Below are 18,569 nucleotides of genomic sequence, written 5' to 3'. Positions count from 1 at the left end.
TTTCACCTTTCCTTTTTCCTCTGTGATTTCGTCTTCTCGACGCGACAAATGGCGACTCAATCTCTCCCTTCTACTCCCAAAGCAGCGACCCCGCTGGCTCCTACCTCGGAGGGCACTGGAACCCCGGGCAAATGGCGACACCCTATGCTGGCTGAGATCGTCAGACGTCAGAATGCAGCTACATTTGGTGAAAAAAACGTGAAACGGCTGGTCTGGAATGGCGCAGCTTTCATAATGACATGTGCCCTCGGAGGTACCGTCAAAGAGTAGTCAGTGGAAGAGACCCTCCTATCCTGCGCATTGCGTGTTAACAGCCTCTCTTACAGTTCACGTAAAATATTCGATGCCGGCGATGCTTTCCGCGACTTCTCAATGCTTCTTTGTCAACTTTTCCTCTTTGTCAATATCCTAATGGCGCTCTCTCCTCTCTTCCGACCGAAGGATAACCTCTCTGACATTCCTCTTACTCCCACTCAACGATCACTCCTCGGTCTGGACCCTTCTGCGACGCCGCCTGCGACTCCCGGTACCACCTTTGCGACGCCACCTAGATACCGTCTCTCGACTTCGCGCAAGCCTAGTCCTGCAAGCAGGCAATCCTCCCCCATGTCTGCGAATGCAAGCTTTTCAGACCGGAGACCCTCCGCAGGTACTCCATACTCTCCTGTTTCGAGCCCCTTACTTTACAAAGCGGTTTCGAATGGAGGTATTGATTCTGGTCGGCGACAGAGCTTTGGTTCATCCTCGTTTGGAGCATCCTCGTTTGGAGAATCGAGTCTCGGTCCGAGTACACCTTCTCCACTTGCTGGTAAGCGCGCGAGCTTGGGGGTGAAGAACAAGTGGTTATATGAGAGAAGCCGGCGGCTTTCTGCAAGCAATGGTGCGCTTTGATTCTTAGGGTTCTAAACAATATTCTCAAATGGGCGCTCGGGTCATGGTCATGGTGTCATAGCGATTCATTTTTAGTGTACTACAAGCATACCAAATTCTAAGAAAGTATTCAAGTTCTAAGCATGCACCTAGCTGTGTAAATTGTGGGCACTGTGCAGATCAGCCATCACCCCCGTGTTCAGGCCAAGTCCCGCGCCCGCAAGATTAGAAACGCCAACCATCTCCAGCACTTGACAATACATCCGGCACCCTTCCCTGGCAAGCTACCACCTCAACATTTACTGCGCCCAACTCTGCATGAAGCTCGCGACGGCGTGATTAGCTCTTGTCTTGCGTCATGGGGGCTTCGGAGTCCAAGCTTGTCTTCAAACAGGGCATCTTCCGCCTCTCCGAGGAACAGGAGATCCCCGCAGACGACCCCTACTGGGCCAGAGTATGTGAAGATAACTTGCAATCTTCCTCCAGGGACATGAGAGCTAACTATATCAAAAGTTCTGGGAGCTTCCTGAATCAACCGAAGACGTCTTCAGCCTCTTTACGCCGGCTGACATTCGGCGAACTCGCGATCATGCCTTGGCCAACTTTGAAACACTACTGCTCGCCGTGACCTCGCGATTAAACGTCTTGAGAAATCATCCCTCGTTTCCCGACCCCGATCTTGCTCCCGAGCGTGATGTCCTCAACTGTGTCCGCGTCCTCACTCGTCTCCTCCCCTATGTTTACGAGGCCGAGCACCTGGAGGAATGGGAGGACAAGTTCTTCTGGGCGCGCCGAAAGCGAATGACCCGGCAAGCACAGATATCTGGAGAGGTCCTCTTTGATGACGAACAACCTGAAGACGGACAGGATCAGACGTCACCACGCGAGGCGGACTATGAGGATACGAAGCCTCTCGCAGAGGAGTTGATAGACACATTGGTAGACTTGCTCTTTTTTGCCGACTTTACCATTCCCCGGCTTCCGACTGCCAAGGGCAAGGTCTCATATTCAATCTGGCAGAGTGGTGTTGGCTGCAACACAGCAATGGGGTCCAACAAACAATTGGAGAGCAACCGGTGCGAGATTCTTCGCCTCATGCTTACGCTGACTGGAAAGGCCATGTATTTGCCATCAAGTAAGTCTGGCCAGCATCTATAACGTCATTGCAATACTTATTGACTGTTCTAGATACATTGCCTGTGCAAGGCGTCAAGGCAATTACCTACATCACAACTTGCCAGGATAAGCAGGCTGTTTTGACTGTTCTCTGTTCTCTTTTGAACACGGTACGTTGACCTCACTCGATGATCCGAATGATACTCATTCAAAAACAGGCTATGAAGTATAACCCCGCATCGTGGAGAGTCCCATACGACCATGTTGTTTGGAAGGATCCCAGGCAAATTTTGGTGATATATTGCGTGCAACTTCTCCTTGTTCTTTTGCTTTATCCTATTCCTGAGGATGGCCGTGGAGCACCACCGAAGAACTATTATCGCCATTACTTTGGTCGACTACATAGACCCCAAGACTTCCAATTCCTTGTGGACGGCATGACAAGGATTTTGAACCAACCTGTAATTATATCACCAGCCACTCATTCCTCTCAATTCTGGTTTACTAACCCATTTATACAGATGCAAGCCACTGCCTCATATCTTCCTGGTAGTCAAAAGTCGGCAAAATGGGCGCCTGAAATGTTGGTCCTTTTCTGGGAGACCCTCCAGTGCAACAAGAGATTCCGGTCCTTTATTATCGATTCCAATCGCTCTCATGACTTCCTAGTTTTGTGCATATTCTATGCGATGGAGTATAGGATGGATCCTTCTAAGCAAGGAGTGGTTCGAATGTGCATATTCATCCTTCAGACAATGAGCGCAGAGCAGACATTTGGAAAGAGTCTCAACAACAAATTCGAGGCACAAGAAACTCTACCGCAATCAATTCGGTTGTTGAATTTCCGAGGCTCATACGCCGACTTTTTGATCATGGTAGGTCTTTCGTTGATACGAGCAAAATATCAGAAACTAACTGCGGCAGTCAATTCATACCCTGATAACGACGAGCAAAGGCAATCTGGACACTGTCTACCCTGCCCTGCTGATCATTCTTAACAACATCGCTCCTTATGTTGAACACATTTCCCCGAGCGCTTGCTCGAAGGTCATTCAACTCTTTTCGTCTATGTCTGCGCCCAGCTTCTTATTGGCGAACGAGACAAACCATACTCTTCTTGCGTCGTTGCTCGATTTCATCAACATCGTGCTCGAGCATAAATTCACCGGTTAGTCTCTTGTCCATCTCAGCCCACCATCTGGAGCCTTATTGACGTTTTGTAGACAATCCATACCTCGTCTACGCGATCTTGAAGTACAAGCAGCGCTTTGAAGCTGTGCGGGCTTTTACTCTTGAAAGTGGCCAACAAGAGATTGAACGACAAAACGAGAAGAGGAAAGCTTCAAGTTCTCCCGACGCACCTGTCAGTCCAACACTTTCACAGTCAGAGGAAGATCTCCACACTCCATCCGGTGCGCGGTCACCATTGACTCGGATTCCCGAGGAGAACAGCCCATTCGCCATTGGTGGCGATGACTCTGACGATGAGAGGGAAGGAGAACACACTCCGTCTCAAACGCCCTCGGCTCAAACATCACGGAGAGCCTCAATGTCCTCCACCATTGATGAGAACGGATCACAGCAAGTACGAGGGATGTCCGAGAAGGCACGAGGAAAGAAGCCTGCTGGCAAGCCTTCCTTTTCCCGGCAGAACAGCATGACCAGTCAGACAAGCATTTCTGCTTTGTTCTCCGCTTCTGCAAGTGGCTTTACTCCGACTGTCCATTGGGTAAGTTCATACAAACATATCGCCTCCCTATGAAATAACATTTCTCGATATTGACACTATCTCCCAGCTCGAATCGTGGTTGCCGGAGCTGCCTTTACATACGGTCCTCACCATCATCGCCGCAATCGCACCCCACATCCCTGATTCAGCTCTTCAAAGTACAGCAAGCCCAGAGGCCCGTACACTAATTCACAACCTCCCATCATTCGCCGAGGAACCTGAGGTCAAGGGTATAATCTCCGAACCAACCCCCGTGCGTGTGCAGTCATTCGAGTGGTCCGCTCTTTCCATGGGCTGGTACGAATCGTTGCTCTGGGGCTTCATTTTCTCCAGCGAGATGGTCGTTGGTTCTGCTGGTGGTGGAACACCAGGCAGTGTTGGTGTCTGGAACGGCACGGGAATCCGCCTGTTCCGAGTTCAGGAGGCAGCCGCCCAAGGCCCTACATTGCTTGCACCAAAGGGTGCGGTTGATGCTGTCGGGAGCAACCTGGTTCAGCGCATTGGGAATCTGAGCCTTCGGGGTCGTAACTCCATCTCTCAAGAGTCTGGACGTGCCTCTTCACCGAGTGTGCGAGAGGTCTAAGGTTACACCTTCATGACGTACATAGCATTCATTCTCACGATATGACCCTTCATCGATAATCGCGGGCCTCGTCATGCAATCCCTAGATGCGTGACTCGCCCGTGGTTTCATGTCTTTTTAGCACACGTTTTAGCCGTCGCGTCCGAATACCAAGTGTGTATATTTTTGACTAGACACTTCAGTAAGGAAAACAAAGTAGAATTGATGTCGCTTTGACTTGTTGAGTGGGCGTACAACCAAGACCTCGTTGAGGAACACGTGCACGAGATCCGCGTTCCGATTGCCGTAAGAATTCAATCTCGCTCAACTATCCTCAACTGTGATATATCTCGGTCGTGCCGTATCATTTATGAACCTTTGCAAAGAGTAATGCTCTCAGTCCTCATGCTGTTCCTCACCGGCATTGTTGTGGCTCTGGTCGCGGGGCCTGTCCCTGCCATTGGGGCGATCACCTCCAGCCTGCAGAGCATCTTGAAGAATACCCACGGCAGCAACGAATATGAATATCCAACTGACCTAACTAGGAATCTTCTGCCAGTAAGTCACTATCTTAATTGACACGTCGGTGGTCAATTGCCACGATTTGCAAGGTCAATGTTGTTGACCTTGGGGCGGATGTTTAGATTCCTGTTCATTCTCATAAGTACGGAATTGCCTAATGTCCAATTGACCAAATACTAACTTAAAAACAGCGACTACTGGCGCGATGAGCCTTTCTACACCGGTAGGCGTTTCCGGTCACTCAGTTTTGCTTGCTCTTAGCTCATCACCTGCCAGGTCTGTCTCATGGTTGTACATCCACTGAAGCTGATGTCTGGCTTTATAATGGCACCCTTTATGTATGCGATCCGATGTAGTTTGCATTTACATGCTGATTGCAACAGGTCGGGCATGATCAATCCGCCTTGACGGAGGAGCGAACGCTCGAATCCTTGTATATCAATCCAATCCTAGATGTTCTCGAGCGCCAGAACCCGGAGAGCCCGTTTTTGACATCGCCAACTAAGAAGTGAGTTTTTGACCTTGATTTATCTACTCATTGCTAACATTCTGTCAGCGGCGTTTGGGATACTGCTCCCGATCAAACCCTCTACTTCTTCATCGATGTGAAGACCTCTGGCCACGAGACTTTCAATGCAGTCATCGCTGCCCTCGAGCCTCTACGAGCCAAAGGCTACCTTACCACCGTCAAAGATGGCAAGGCTGTTACCAACGGAGCCGTCACTATCATTGGCACAGGAGAGACACCGTTAGATATGGTTGCACCAGTGAAAGACCGAGATTACTTCTTTGATGCACCTCTAGCAGACCTAAACGACCCCGAATATGCCAATATTACTGGAGTTGTCTCGCCAGTCGCTTCGACTGACTTCGACAAGGCCGTCGGCAAGATCACTGTCGACACGGACCCGATCCTAACCGAGGACCAACTCAAGGCTCTCCGAGCTCAAATCGCTACTGCAAACGAGCGCGGGATTGGTGCTAGGTACTGGAACACACCATACTTCCCGATCCGGAAGCGCAACCTTGTCTGGAGGACACTACTACGCGAGGGGGTTATCCTGCTTAACGCCGATGACCTGGATGCTGTGACGGCCTATTTTTAAACGGGCTTGAATGACATCAGAATCGGCTGTATCATCTTACACTGCATCACATGTGGCATTCACTTGATATTTAGGTTTTATAGCGCCGGTCAGAAATGAATGCATAGAGTTAATTCTAGTTCTGTGGCTTATTGAATGAATGTCTATTCATCCGTCAATTTGATATCTGTCTGCCAGCATCTCGTCTCCAGTTGCAAAGTGTACTGGGAAGAGCTCTTGTTTAAGAGCAAATCCTTGTGCACTTCGCAGACAAGAGCGGCACATGTGAGGTTTTGCCGTCGATATGCGTAACCTGGCGTCCAGGGTAGCAGTTAGGTATTCTTACCGGGGATGTCTTCGTAGATTCACAGAAAGTCCAGAGTAAAAGGAGTGTCACAAACAGATGCCTTATATATTGGTCCTGGGCGAATTTGGCATATACAGGGCAACTTCAAAGACTTCCGTGTTTGTTCACTACGCCCGTATCACTCAGATCAAAGTACTTAAGTACCTAGTACTGCTGCTCGGTCTCTAAAGCTTCTAACTGCCACTTACGTCGTTTCATAACCCAATATTAGCACAGCAGAAGTACACCACAGATATACTGCAAGTCCCTGGCACGTGATCTTCCCAGGGCGTTCATTCGCAGGCTCCGCAGTTCTTCTCCTCTCACCACCAATTCAAGGATTCTCATTGGATGAACAGGAAATGGTCTCAGATCTGGCAGATCTCTTGGCTAAGGTGCTCCCCACCGGGGTTGAGATCACCGTTCGACATGTCTCCTCAACACCGACCCCATGCGAAGCTCTCTTCGCAGCTGCCCCAGGCCAAGCCTCCGAGCCAACATTCTGCGAAAACCACTTCCTCTCTGTGTCAATTGACTCCAAGGATGAAGGGGAAATCATCATTTTCGGCATGGAGGTGATGGTCTATAACACGGCCCACCTGACCACCATCTTTGTCTCAAAAGCCGATTCGACAGGCCTCCTCTATCTACTCAAACTGCCGCGCAAGGTCTCAGTCCTGAGACTGGTTTCAAACACTTTTCTCTCATACCTAGCCCAAACGCGACAACGGCCCGGGGTGCGTCTAGTTGTGTCGTTGTTCGCCCGCGCCCAGAATCAGTACCTGTTCCCGGGCAGTATCGAAAATGCCGGAAAGCACGTCCTGGATGATCGGGGCCTGATCAAATGGTGGTGTCGCGCCGTAGACCCGATCCTGCGCGAGCATGAGCCTGAGTCTGCCCTTCAAGAGACAAAGACGATGGACCAAGCCGTCGAGGCGGCCAAAGCCTCTGCCACCGCGTACTTGATCGTCCCAAGCTGCGATCGCTTCGAAACGCGTAATTTTTTCCCGCCTACGACTAAATCCGACGCGCAGGACCGACCGCGGTGGCTCAATAGCTACCCGTTGAAACAGCTATGCCACGATCCCTCGGCTCCTCCCCGATGTTTGGTTCCCCGTTTCCCTGATGACCCCAAGACTCGCTTCCTCCTTGATCTGGACGGCGAGCTTCCCGAGCAGGAGGAAGGCCAGCCTGCTCCTCCTAATGACGGAAGATGGCGAAGTGTCAGATCCCTGGAACAGTTCTGGGAGATGATGTCTTTCCGTCAGGAGTGCTCTGCTGGACGTCTGGTTGGCTTCTTATGGCTAGTTATCAACCCTCCCGGTCTGATGAACTCGACTTCGATGGAAAGCCGGACACGTGCCACTGAGACTGGTCAAATCCCCAATGGATCGGATGTGCCTGCGGCCACTACAGAGGACAAATCACGAACCGATCCCAGCAAGACCGAAGCACTGGATACATCAGCACCGTCAGCAGATGCCAAACCTGCCGCAGCTTCCATTGAACTTCCCCGAGATGAAGCATCGAACGATATCAACCCCTTCGACTGGCCAGAGGCCGGGCGTGGACACGTTGTCCTCAGCGAAGCAGACTACAAAAAGATGATGGACTCCGTTCTAGATCATTTCTATGACGAGAAAGAAGTCGTCGCTAGCACAAAAACTTACATCGACCAGGTTGCTTCGCTCGCAGACGAGCTTACATGGGGGAAGAAGGTTGTCGGCAGCAACACCGCTAGCAGTGATTTACCTCAGCCAGCAGAAGGCAACGCCGGCAGCAACAATGTCCTCGACCTCCGGTTAATTCGCAAGCGCAAGAAGTCCCAAGGTGAAGGTAGCACCCCCGCTGTCAATAGCCAAGAACCCAGCGGATCCAGCGACACGTTCCCAGCTCCATCGCAAGTGGCTCCTGTGAATGTGCTAAACGCGAGTTTGGTTCGCAAGAAGAAGAAAACTTGATACATGGGCTGGGTTGTTCTTTTGTACGCATGTGATTTTTGGAGTTTGGGGGGAATACAGCCCTGTCTTTTTTGGTTATACAGTACTCAGCCTAAAATTAGTACGAGAGCATCATTGGATTCATGGACTTGCTCATTTCCGGGACATCCGAGTAAACGATGCATTTTAATATTTATAGTAGCTCGGGCGTAAGCAAGGTCCGATACAGCTCTGCCGACAGCTTGGATTCACGGATTGCCGGGCCAAGGCCTCTCAGAAGATGCATCCCTTCGTTTAGAGGTTCAAATTAGTACAGAATGATAGCAATTGGAATAATCGAAGATACATCAGTTGCTCTTGGACATGCAGTACATAACGTTATATGCGGGTCAGCTCATGGGGCGGTACAGCCCAATCCACCGCCAAAATGAAATCCACCTGCATTTCTTCCCACTTATTTTCCTCTACTCCGTAGAATGTCCTCATTGCCTATGTTGTCGCCGTCAATCCCATGCTAAAGCCTACATCCTCGTCCCTCTTCTCCTTCCGGTCCGCTGATGGCGCCCTATCCGTGCCCGTCGCGGCAAGCTGGATTGCTCTGATCTGGTACACAGTTGTGCAACTAGTATGCGCCTTGGGATATTTCCAAATGTACGACCAAACCTGATACCCGCGATCAGCATGAGCATGCGACTAACCTAAACCCCTTGCCCGCCAGATGGAGATATTTCTCGCGACAGCCACACCGGTCCCGTCTAGCAAACGCCGCCGACGCACCGCACGTCACCGCCATCCGGCCAGTCAAGGGTCTCGAACCACACCTCTATGACTGCCTGGCTGCCACCTTCCGCCAGGACTATCCGCGCGACAAGCTGACCATCTGTCTCTGCGTATCGACACGAGACGATCCCGCCTACCCCACGTTGTGCAAGCTCATCACCGACTTCCCGTATGTCGACGCGCGTGTCTTCGTTGAAGAGGAGGATCCGCTGTTGCAGCAGGATGGAACCAATACTTATACGCTAGGCCCGAATCCCAAGATCCGGAATATGAGCCGTGCATACCGCGAGGCTAAGGGCGACATCATCTGGATCATCGACTGTAATGTCTGGGTTGGGAAGGGTGTTTGCGGCCGGATGGTGGATCGACTGTGCGGGACTGGAGCGATGCCGGGCAAGAAATACAAATTCGTGCATCACCTGCCTGTGGCTGTGGATGTTACGGGGGAGAGCAATTTGCTTGAAGAGCGGCAGGCGCTTTTGGATGCTAACCCCGAGGCCTCGGATGCGGATGCGGATGTTGCCGCTGCAGCTATGCCCTCTGTTCGTCCGGAGCATGGGCCGGCGGCCATGATTGCAACGGGAGGTGGTCGGCTGGAAGAGCTGTTCCTATCCTCTGCTCATGCAAAGATGTACACGGCTATCAACACCGTTCTTGTTGCGCCTTGCATTGTGGGTAAATCTAACATGTTTCGCCGGTCCCATCTCGACTATCTCACTGGTCCGTCGTTTTCAAACCCCCAGGCATGCCATGCCGGTATCGACTTCTTCTCGGAAAACATTTGCGAAGACCACCTGATCGGTGATCTCCTTTGGAAAAAGAAAGTGCGGGAAGAGAAAGAGCTTGGTGAACGTTGGGGCAAGCATGCCATGGTCTTTGGTGATTTGGCAGTTCAGCCGGTTGCGAACATGAGTGTGCCGGCATACATCGCCCGCCGAGTCAGGTGGCTGCGTGTCCGCAAGTTCACCGTTCTCCTCGCTACACTTGTCGAGCCTGGTACCGAGTCATTCCTATGCTCGATCTATGGCGCTTGGGGCATCACAGCTGCATTGGCACCGCATCTTGAGCAGAAAGGTGTGCAGTGGGCATCCAGTCTGGGAACCTGGGCTGCATTCTTTGCATTCTTCGTCTTCAGTATGATTTCCTGGATCCTGGTTGACTGGACGCTGTACATCAAGCTGCACTCCGCAAAGGCTATTGAGATGGACGAGGGTACCCCAACTTTCACACGGCCCCAACGTTACCGGTCATCCCAGACTACACGTCGACCATTCATGCAGTGGTTTGCTGCCTGGCTCGGTCGTGAAGTGCTGGCCCTGCCCATCTGGGTCATGGCTGTGTACGGCGGTGTGACAGTCGTCTGGCGAGACCGGCGCTTCAAGGTCGGCTTTGATGCAAAAGTACGCGAGATCGATCCTGCTGCCGCAATGCCTTCCTCTAGTGCAGCCAACGCGCGCCCTGTTCCAGCGCAACGTCCCGGTAGTAAAGCCGGCAAAGTCCGAAGCGATTGATGTGTATACGAGTCCATATGAACCTTATGTATACTAGAGTAGCATTTCGAGCCCTGCATAGCCTTGCAATGTGACATTATGACAAGTGATAAAAAAATCAAAATGTATGAATATTGACAATAACAAAAAAAATCCACAAGAATACCCATATCTCCAAATCTATGCTAACTTTTCCCCATCATTTCCAGTCATTTCAAAAATCAAACCTCAAGCAGACGCACTACCCTCACCAGAACCCTCAGTAGCACCCTTCTCAAGACTAGCAGCAACATCCGAAGCAAGCAACCACTCAACAACCTGTCTGCCCGCAGACATCTCCCCAGCACCCTTATCCTCGCCCTCGCCCTCACCTTCACCAATAGTCATCTCAATCTCCTGCGTCTCGGCAGTCTCATCCTGACCTTCACCCTCGTCCTCACCCTGAGCATCCTTCTCAAGAGCCTCCCAAGCCTTCCGCTCAGCAAGGAAAACAGCATCATGACCAGCATCATTCTTAACAGTAAGATCAGCACCAGCGCCAACAAGAGCCTTGACACATTCCAGGTGCGTGTTCAGCGCAGCCCAGTGCAGAGGCGTGTTGCCGGAGTAGTTACGGTGGTTGACAAGTGCCGTGCGCTGCGCAGCGTCTGCGGCGGAGAGTTTTTGGAGAAGGGCGTTGAGAATTTCTTGGGGGGGGATGTTAGAATGACATTTGGATATAAGGTATGATATATACGATGGGATGATGGTAAGAGTCGAACATGAACATACCGATGTTTCCATTAGCAGCAGGGAAGTGCAGCACGCAAGACCCTGAGCCGCCCTCACTCTGCTCTGCGAGGTCGATGGCTGAGGCAACAATCTGGGACTCGTTGCAGCTGTGCTGGCTGGCTAGGTTGGCTACATCCTCGTCCAGGGCTTCGAGGTCGCCGGCGCGGGCGTCGTAGATGAGGTCATCGATTGCCTCCGCTGAGAGGGTGATTGGCACTGAGGGCTTTGATGTTGTTGAGGTAGACATGATGTATGGTTGGATCCTTGTTCTTTGCTTTGGTGGGGTTGTTTTTGATATCCCGCTTTTTTGGATGATCAACTTTGATTCTTCTCTTGGAAATGAGCTTGGGATTCTAACCTCTTTCAGGTTCTGTAATGAGAGCTAGTTGGTTGCTGGATTTGGTGTTTTCTGCTCTTGCCAGATGCAGATTTTACGTAGCTAGTGGGGTGTCAGTATGGCACTTTGTCATAATTGCAAGACAACAAGGTGAAGTTGGGTAGGAGTTTTTTGCGAAAGAACAAATCCACCGATCTCACGGCTCTCGGACTGCATGACGGTCTTCCGCCACAAGATCTTCATGCAATCCCTTTCTTGATAAGGGCATCGATCTTAAGCGGGACAAATTCAAGCCACGAAAGTGCATTAAGAGTTCGAGGGGCTTTCTCCGCAACAAATTTGCATTCGAAATGCACAGGGAATTTTCAATCTCACCTTTGCTTCTTAGTTTCTTGCTTTTGAATGTGGTCTATGCCGGCCGCAAATGTAGTGATCGCCGCAAAAAAAAAGAATTGATATCGCGGTCATGTGACTGATAGTGGGGACGGGCATATAAACTACGACGGCGTGGTTCAGATATTAGGTGTGAATAGTAGAGATTCAAGAGTGGTCGTCTCAATTCGAGATGATCATATTGATACATAGTACATTGTACAGAAAATTGCTCAATCGTGGAGTCCAGACAAAGTGCCTCTATCCACATGCAAGGCAAAACGCCTAGAGAAAACACAAGCAAGGGTAAGCTCAAACGCCCCGAGTCCCACATCCAGTGGGATGGTATCAAAAAGCTCCGAAATGGCAATATGCGACAAGCAACAATGAGAAGGTACAACAAACAACCCCACCATAATCAAACAACAAGTCGGGGGCCTCCTAGTCCCTCAACCAGGCACGCCGTTTCTCCTCTTTCTTTTCGCGGCGCTTTTCCTTGAACTGCTTCAGCTCTGCCTTTGTCAACTTCCTGGCGCTACGCTCCGCCCGCAAACTGCGGCCGTCGTGGCTGTTCGCTGCAGCATCGACGTCAAAGAAAGCATTCATCTGTCGCCGAGACTTGTTTTCGTCATTGTGGTTCTCAGGGTTGATTCCTTCCGCTTGCCATCTACCGGTGAAGCGGTTGAATGCGCCAGTTGCGGCGTATGCGGCGGCCGCATCCTGGCCTGCTGCACTTGACTCGGGCTCATGTTCTTCATACTGCTGCGCGTATGGTGCGGTTGGATCGTAGTCACCGTGGATGGCTGGGTTGTATCCACCAAGTACGGGTGCCTTTCGGGGCGCTTCCTCCTGGCTCGTTTCTTCTGTGCCTGGTGCCGCTGGGACAGAGGCTTGGGGCACACGGGGGTTATCCCACTGCGAAACTCCGGTGAAACGGTTGTAGAAATAGTATTTCTGCGCGATGTGATCCCAGGCGGGTTCCCATCCATCGTCCTCGGGCTTCGCTGGCGGGGCCTCGTCTGGCAGTGGTGGAGGGACTTCATCAGGCAATGGCGGCGCAGCTGCATCGTCTGTTTCGGCTATTTCGCTTACTTCTGAATGTTGCGTATTTTTTTCTGGTTGTTCTGTCATGGATTTTGGAACTTGTTTCTCGTTCACTTGCTTGCTTTGGTTGGTGTCATGTTTGTCTTCCGTCGAAGCTTGCGGCGATGTGGGTGGGGGGGAGCTCCCTGCGCGCTCTGGAATAGCTGACGCGGGGTCTTCTAACGGGGGCGATGGGGCTGACATGGCGGTTAGCACGGGGCTTGTTTTGTATGCAATTGGATGCGAAGATGATGATGAAGCAATGCATTGAATTCGCGCATTTTGCCTGTCGGAATGAGTCGAGATTCAACTTCACCGCCTCGCTACGGTCGCCACAGCGGCAAAAGTACGCTATTTGCGGTCCCCACTCTTATAGATCCAGGTCAACATCTATCAATGTTCCTAGTTATTCCAGCTCAGAAATATCCTAACATTATAGTGAATCCTAGCTAGTAACTTATTGTCTCTTACTTAACACTCATCATACTTTCAGTTTTGTTATGACTAATTTTACCATATGGTCCTGTAGGCTGTCAGTTTCTCACTGTCCACTCCAATTGTAGGTGATGCCATTGGAGACATAACATATTTTTTATATTAGTATGCATGAGTATATATTGATGTATCATACTGGTGGATAGACATAGACATGTCAATAGCTATGTATTCGATAGGCGGTTAATATGAATATATTGTATGGCGAGCACGTCTCGCGACAACTTGACAAAGGCATGCTACAATTGTTTTTTTTCGCTTTAATATTCGGGACTCTTATGGAATTGAATCCCTACATGGTTATCCTAGCTTCAGGTCCATACCTTTATTTAGTGTGGGATAATCTAGGGTATTATCCCGTATACGTCATTTAATCGTTACATTTTGTATGTGCCGCACGCTATTGAATAAGCGGAACTGTAGGTTGCTAGATTAATATCAAAAGAAGATGATATCTTGGCATATATAACTTCGCTATATTCAATACTCAAGACGCTACAGTTGTGAGAGCTACTAGCGCACATAAAATGATGATTGCTCTTGATACTCATGTGCAGATACAGGGTAATGGGCTTAAAGGAACCGGTACTAATGAGAATCTAGGCCGTCCGAAAGTAGGGACGTGTGCAGGGGCAATTATGCCCGCAAGGGTCCCCTCCCAGTAAGACCTCGCGGACTAAATCTACGGGATGCAAACTGGTGTAAACAGGGTTAAACTTCCTATTTGAGATCATAGATATTCTGACTGCGAGCATCAGGTAGAGATGCGATCACATAAGCCCTAACTGATCTGATAACTGTAAATATTCGATTGAGGTATCTTATGATAAATCATTGCGATATGAAGGAGTATGTTTTGGGGGGTTGGTTTTGTAGACCATACTTTTGAAATAGAGTTCTTTTGGTTGTTAGTGTCTGAAATATATGTTAACCATGTTCGAGCTATAACTATAGTATATACCAACTACAATCTATGAAACAACTCTGTACCTGTTCAGCAATCAAAAAATTCCTGACCCAGTAGATGTTGCAATATCATACAACAGTACTCATTAATGCCATAAGAGGTGCTATATTTCATCTCCTACATGGCGATCCCAGATGTACTCATCTTGGAGCACCGTTCCCTCCGGACTCACTAAATTCTTGCTTATAAAATCATCGAGGGTAGAGACAATAGAGACTAGACAAACTACGTTTATTTACACTCTACAAGTTCCATAAGTAATCTCTACATAAGAGCATTCGAATTGTCGGTGAATTGCTACACCAGTATGACCTCATCTCTACATTGCCTATAGATCTACTTCACCGAATCAGACAACCAAATCAGGGGCATATCTTAAAACATTCTTTGTTGGTCTAATTCAAAACACTTAGCTACGCAAGGCAGAACGTTGCAGTAAGATCTACGAAATGCTGTTGAAAGGATGAAATGACGGTTCAAAGAATCTACAAGGGCCAGTCTAGTACTAAAATTGTGATGTGCACTTGGATTCTGTAGTATCCGAATCATTCCCCTCGAATTACTAAGAGCCTGATCTGATAATCGAATTGAGACTTGTTGTAATGAGTAAGAATTGTACACAGCATAGGGCAAAGGGGTACCGAACTGTCAAGGGAGATATAGACAAACACTGCAAACCGGAACAAACCCCGTGAGACGCCAGGGATAATTTGACTGTTAACCACCGACGACATTATCGGAGAAAACAGTCCATTCCCCAATCGGAGGCTAAGGGCCCATGGGGCTAAGAGTGTTTACCGTTACGATGTCTAATTCTTCATAGCTGGAAGGCCTCCGAAACAATGAAGGGAGTGTCTCGACTCTCCCTGTGTACGGGCTTAGTGCCCGAGGTGCAGCGGGCGCCCTTGCAGATAAGAGCCACACTCCACCATTTGAGCGGAATCCTAGTGGTCCCTGGGCAGGATCAGGTGTTGGCCATGAGCAAATGATGCGGAGCATGCCATAGTGCCCGAAGAGAGAGACCAAGCCAACCAAGGAGGGCGAGGTAAGCCCCTGTGTGGCTGGGAAATGAGACTCTCAGGTACAAGGGCCCTGTGACCCACTGAGCTTAAGCTTACTTTGGCCAGTATTACGTGGTATGAATGCGCAAAAGGATAGTGAAATGATTCATGCCTGTTTCTAGGGTCTATACTCTCAAATAACATTGGTAAAGGGATCAACAAACAACAAATTGGACGAATTGTGGGCACTCTACGAGCCTGGGCCGACAGAGCAAATGAGCCGGGGCCAAAGAATGCCAGGGCAATCCGGTAGTCGCGTGAAGTGAAGTCCTACGATGAGGCAGATCCATACCAGAAGCCTAGTGGGGACCGCTCGTTGGCCTACAAGGCCTACACAGCGGAGTGATCATCACCTCCCTTTCCCTTCTAGTCGCATTCCGGAGCCATACTGGAGATGACTCTGATCAAGGAATAAACAATTTGGCCCTGGGACATAGGGAGAGAGGGACTCACAGACCCTCCCTGCCAAATCTATAAAGACGAGGTCATTCAACGTCCTCAGTTTCTTTTCTATCCATCCGTATCACACTTTCTTTCAAACTTTCCTTCTCTTGAAGCAGTCTTCTCTTGCCTTCAATTCTGTTACTCCGAGTCTTCTCTCGTTTAAATCCAAATCCACTGCCACAATGCAGTTCACTATCTCCGCCGTCTTGGCCCTCGCCGCCACTGTCGCTGCTCTTCCTCCCGTCGGACCATCCTCCGCTGGTGGTGAGGGCAACGCCAACGGCGTCGCCAACAAGGGGAACACCAACGTCCGCTTCCCTGTCCCTGATGACATGACTGTCAAGCAGGCTCAGGCCAAGTGTGGTGACCAGGCCCAGCTCTCTTGCTGCAACAAGGCCACCTACGCCGGTGACACCACCGATGTCAACTCTGGCATGCTCGGCGGCACCCTCAGCAACCTCATCGGCTCCGGCTCCGGTGCTGACGGTCTCGGTCTCTTCGACCAGTGCTCCAAGCTCGACCTCCAGATCCCTATCATTATTGCCATCCCCATCCAGGATCTCATCAACCAGAAGTGCAAGCAGAACATTGCCTGTTGCCAGAACTCCCCCTCCAGCGCCGTGAGTACCACCAAACTTGGGAACATTGATACAAAGCTAACATTATGCCCAGAACTCCGACCTCGTCGGCCTCGGCCTGCCCTGCATTGCCCTTGGATCCATCCTCTAAGCGTTTCCCTGTGTTTTCTCGCATTATGCAAGATGCGCTGGTCACTTTGCCAGCCCTCTGGGCCTTTGGCTCCTGGGTTTCGGCATGAGCGACGATGTGAACTGTTATAGATCTCGGGGATGGAAAGCAGGCTTTGGCTTTTGTTCAATTAGTTAGATGCCTGTTTATCGCGCCGTCCGTGTATCATTAATCGTGTCGTGTGGCACCCCTCGGAGAAGAAAGACTGTTTTTGCGTTATCGCTCCTGTTTTTGGCATGGTGCTTTCTGTTTCTTGCTTTTGTGCTTTGGAACCCTTTCGAGCTGCTGTCTCGACTTGGCGTCTTTCGCATATATAGTTTTAATTTATTAGACTCGCTGCATTTCTTTTTATCTGATTGCCTCTTGTAGATCTGCAGATTCCATTGGTCTCTCACACCTCACAGGTTCGCCTCAACCCTTCCCTTTCATTACTATCTTCATCTTTACCCTCCTTATTGATCTCAAACCTCCCATGGATGTCACTGTGTTCCTCATTATTGAACTTTCTCGCATAGAATCTAAAGGAGTAGATCCCTTAATGGGTGCCCCATTGTGTCAAACTTGTGAAGTCAAGCCTTCTCATTCTCAATCCTCCAACGTAATCTAAGATTCTCAACTACCATCCCTTCCTGCTTGTGTAGTACTACCTAGCAGGAAACTTGTATTGTGTTCAGACTCTCATCTCATTACCAAATCCACAAAACCAAAATGACAAGGCTATACACATAACCCTAAACCAACAAAGGAAACCAAAGTATCGACAACCTCAGAATGGCCTTCCCATCGCACTCCCATCCCAAAACCCAGTCCTCCTCTTTCCCCTCAACCCCAAATGAGCCTCCAACCACTTAGGCGAAGCCGATGCAGGACTCTTCCTAGTCTTAAACGAAAGCGACGAGCGCGGGCTATTCAATCCACAATGCTTCATCAGTAAACACTTCATCGACCTCCTCCTTCCCTTCTTCTCTTTGACGTTGCTATTGTCACATTTCCCCGGAGAATCCACATCTACATCCTTCTCAACATCCGTCGAAGACTCAGACGGACAATGCTCCCCACCCATCTCACCCACCCCCCTCCTAGGATTATGTATCTTCTTGCTAGTCCCAGTCTCCAACGGCTCCGCCAATTTCCTCGGCTCAAACGAACCCTGACACATATCCAATTTAAAAACCGGGTATTCAGACCTGGAAAGCGCCCCCGTAGCTCGATCATCCGTCGGTGAGATTGCCGTGGACGTGGGCGTAGTATGCGATGCATCGAATAGCGTGCGGGTATTGATATTATCTGTCCTGATTTGCATTCTGTTTACTGGGGATTCGGATGGCAGGACTGGTTCGTGGAATGAGTGGTGGACCATTGTCGATGTGGACGCTATGCTGTCTGCTCGCAGCGAGGCTGTTTCCGAGTACGGCTTGATTAGATCGTGTGAGTCGTCGTCTGGGAGTTTGATTGATTGAGTTGAGAGGCGTCTGGAGAGTCTGTTGTTGCGCATGCAGCGTGCCATTGTTGATATGAGGCCCATTTTGGTTGTTTGGTTGCTTGGGTATTTTTTGTTTTTGAATTGCGGTTGGGATGATTTGTTTGTATGTATAGGGTATGTGTAGTTGGAGGTGTATATGCTGCCAAGGTGAAGGTGAAGAGCTATACAATGATAATAGAGGTATAGCTTGCGATGTAAATGAGGGGTCCGAAGACATGCAGATATCTAAAGCGACGAGGCAAGGGAGAAGGATAAGGACCTAAATCGGGCTGCATTCGATTCTGGGCTGGGGTACGTCGGACCCAGGTATGTCACGATTTAATCATCATGGGATGCTGGTCTACATGTAGCTGCAGTACGAGGCCAGAA

At 49.9% G+C, this 18,569-nt stretch overlaps 8 protein-coding genes across 8 annotated transcripts; 6 read left to right on the top strand and 2 right to left on the bottom strand.

The window, feature by feature from the left end:
- Positions 1-48: 48 nt before the first annotated feature.
- PENARI_c002G10673 (uncharacterized protein) lies at positions 49-1,031 on the top strand (the record flags this gene model as incomplete). Its single annotated transcript, XM_022627865.1, has 3 exons — positions 49-269; positions 327-808; positions 1,024-1,031. 3 exons carry the CDS (start codon positions 49-51, stop codon positions 1,029-1,031), a joined length of 711 nt encoding a protein of 236 aa, XP_022492721.1.
- Positions 1,032-1,228: 197 nt separating this feature from the next.
- On the top strand, positions 1,229-4,298 carry PENARI_c002G05512 (Hid1 family protein; the record flags this gene model as incomplete). Its single annotated transcript, XM_022627521.1, has 8 exons — positions 1,229-1,324; positions 1,384-2,005; positions 2,059-2,156; positions 2,205-2,447; positions 2,508-2,861; positions 2,911-3,154; positions 3,210-3,715; positions 3,783-4,298. The coding sequence occupies 8 exons, from the start codon at positions 1,229-1,231 to the stop codon at positions 4,296-4,298; spliced, it is 2,679 nt and encodes an 892-aa protein (XP_022492576.1).
- A 384-nt stretch (positions 4,299-4,682) lies between these two features.
- On the top strand, positions 4,683-5,905 carry PENARI_c002G12411 (uncharacterized protein; the record flags this gene model as incomplete). The annotated part of the gene is made up of 6 exons (XM_022627990.1): positions 4,683-4,835; positions 4,922-4,941; positions 4,991-5,022; positions 5,076-5,137; positions 5,183-5,307; positions 5,356-5,905. The coding sequence occupies 6 exons, from the start codon at positions 4,683-4,685 to the stop codon at positions 5,903-5,905; spliced, it is 942 nt and encodes a 313-aa protein (XP_022492637.1).
- A 687-nt stretch (positions 5,906-6,592) lies between these two features.
- On the top strand, positions 6,593-8,191 carry PENARI_c002G07765 (H3 histone acetyltransferase RTT109; the record flags this gene model as incomplete). Its single annotated transcript, XM_022627674.1, has 1 exon — positions 6,593-8,191. The coding sequence occupies one exon, from the start codon at positions 6,593-6,595 to the stop codon at positions 8,189-8,191; it is 1,599 nt and encodes a 532-aa protein (XP_022492448.1).
- A 361-nt stretch (positions 8,192-8,552) lies between these two features.
- Positions 8,553-10,461, top strand: PENARI_c002G04899 (putative ceramide glucosyltransferase; the record flags this gene model as incomplete). Its single annotated transcript, XM_022627469.1, has 3 exons — positions 8,553-8,558; positions 8,646-8,821; positions 8,889-10,461. The coding sequence occupies 3 exons, from the start codon at positions 8,553-8,555 to the stop codon at positions 10,459-10,461; spliced, it is 1,755 nt and encodes a 584-aa protein (XP_022492470.1).
- Positions 10,462-10,668: 207 nt separating this feature from the next.
- Positions 10,669-11,458, bottom strand: PENARI_c002G03492 (ankyrin repeat domain-containing protein; the record flags this gene model as incomplete). Its single annotated transcript, XM_022627373.1, has 2 exons — positions 10,669-11,126; positions 11,212-11,458. 2 exons carry the CDS (start codon positions 11,456-11,458, stop codon positions 10,669-10,671), a joined length of 705 nt encoding a protein of 234 aa, XP_022492910.1.
- A 903-nt stretch (positions 11,459-12,361) lies between these two features.
- PENARI_c002G10783 (WW domain-containing protein) lies at positions 12,362-13,207 on the bottom strand (the record flags this gene model as incomplete). The annotated part of the gene is made up of 1 exon (XM_022627874.1): positions 12,362-13,207. The coding sequence occupies one exon, from the start codon at positions 13,205-13,207 to the stop codon at positions 12,362-12,364; it is 846 nt and encodes a 281-aa protein (XP_022492927.1).
- A 2,945-nt stretch (positions 13,208-16,152) lies between these two features.
- PENARI_c002G08715 (hydrophobin family protein) lies at positions 16,153-16,699 on the top strand (the record flags this gene model as incomplete). Its single annotated transcript, XM_022627742.1, has 2 exons — positions 16,153-16,590; positions 16,643-16,699. The coding sequence occupies 2 exons, from the start codon at positions 16,153-16,155 to the stop codon at positions 16,697-16,699; spliced, it is 495 nt and encodes a 164-aa protein (XP_022492919.1).
- Positions 16,700-18,569: the final 1,870 nt, after the last annotated feature.

The sequence above is a fragment of the Penicillium arizonense genome, assembly GCF_001773325.1.
Source record: "Penicillium arizonense strain CBS 141311 chromosome Unknown PENARI_contig002, whole genome shotgun sequence".
In the NCBI taxonomy this organism is placed as follows: Eukaryota; Fungi; Ascomycota; class Eurotiomycetes; order Eurotiales; family Aspergillaceae; genus Penicillium; species Penicillium arizonense.
The sequence above is the reverse complement of the archived record's forward strand: the minus strand, read 5'-3'. Positions and strand labels throughout refer to the sequence as shown.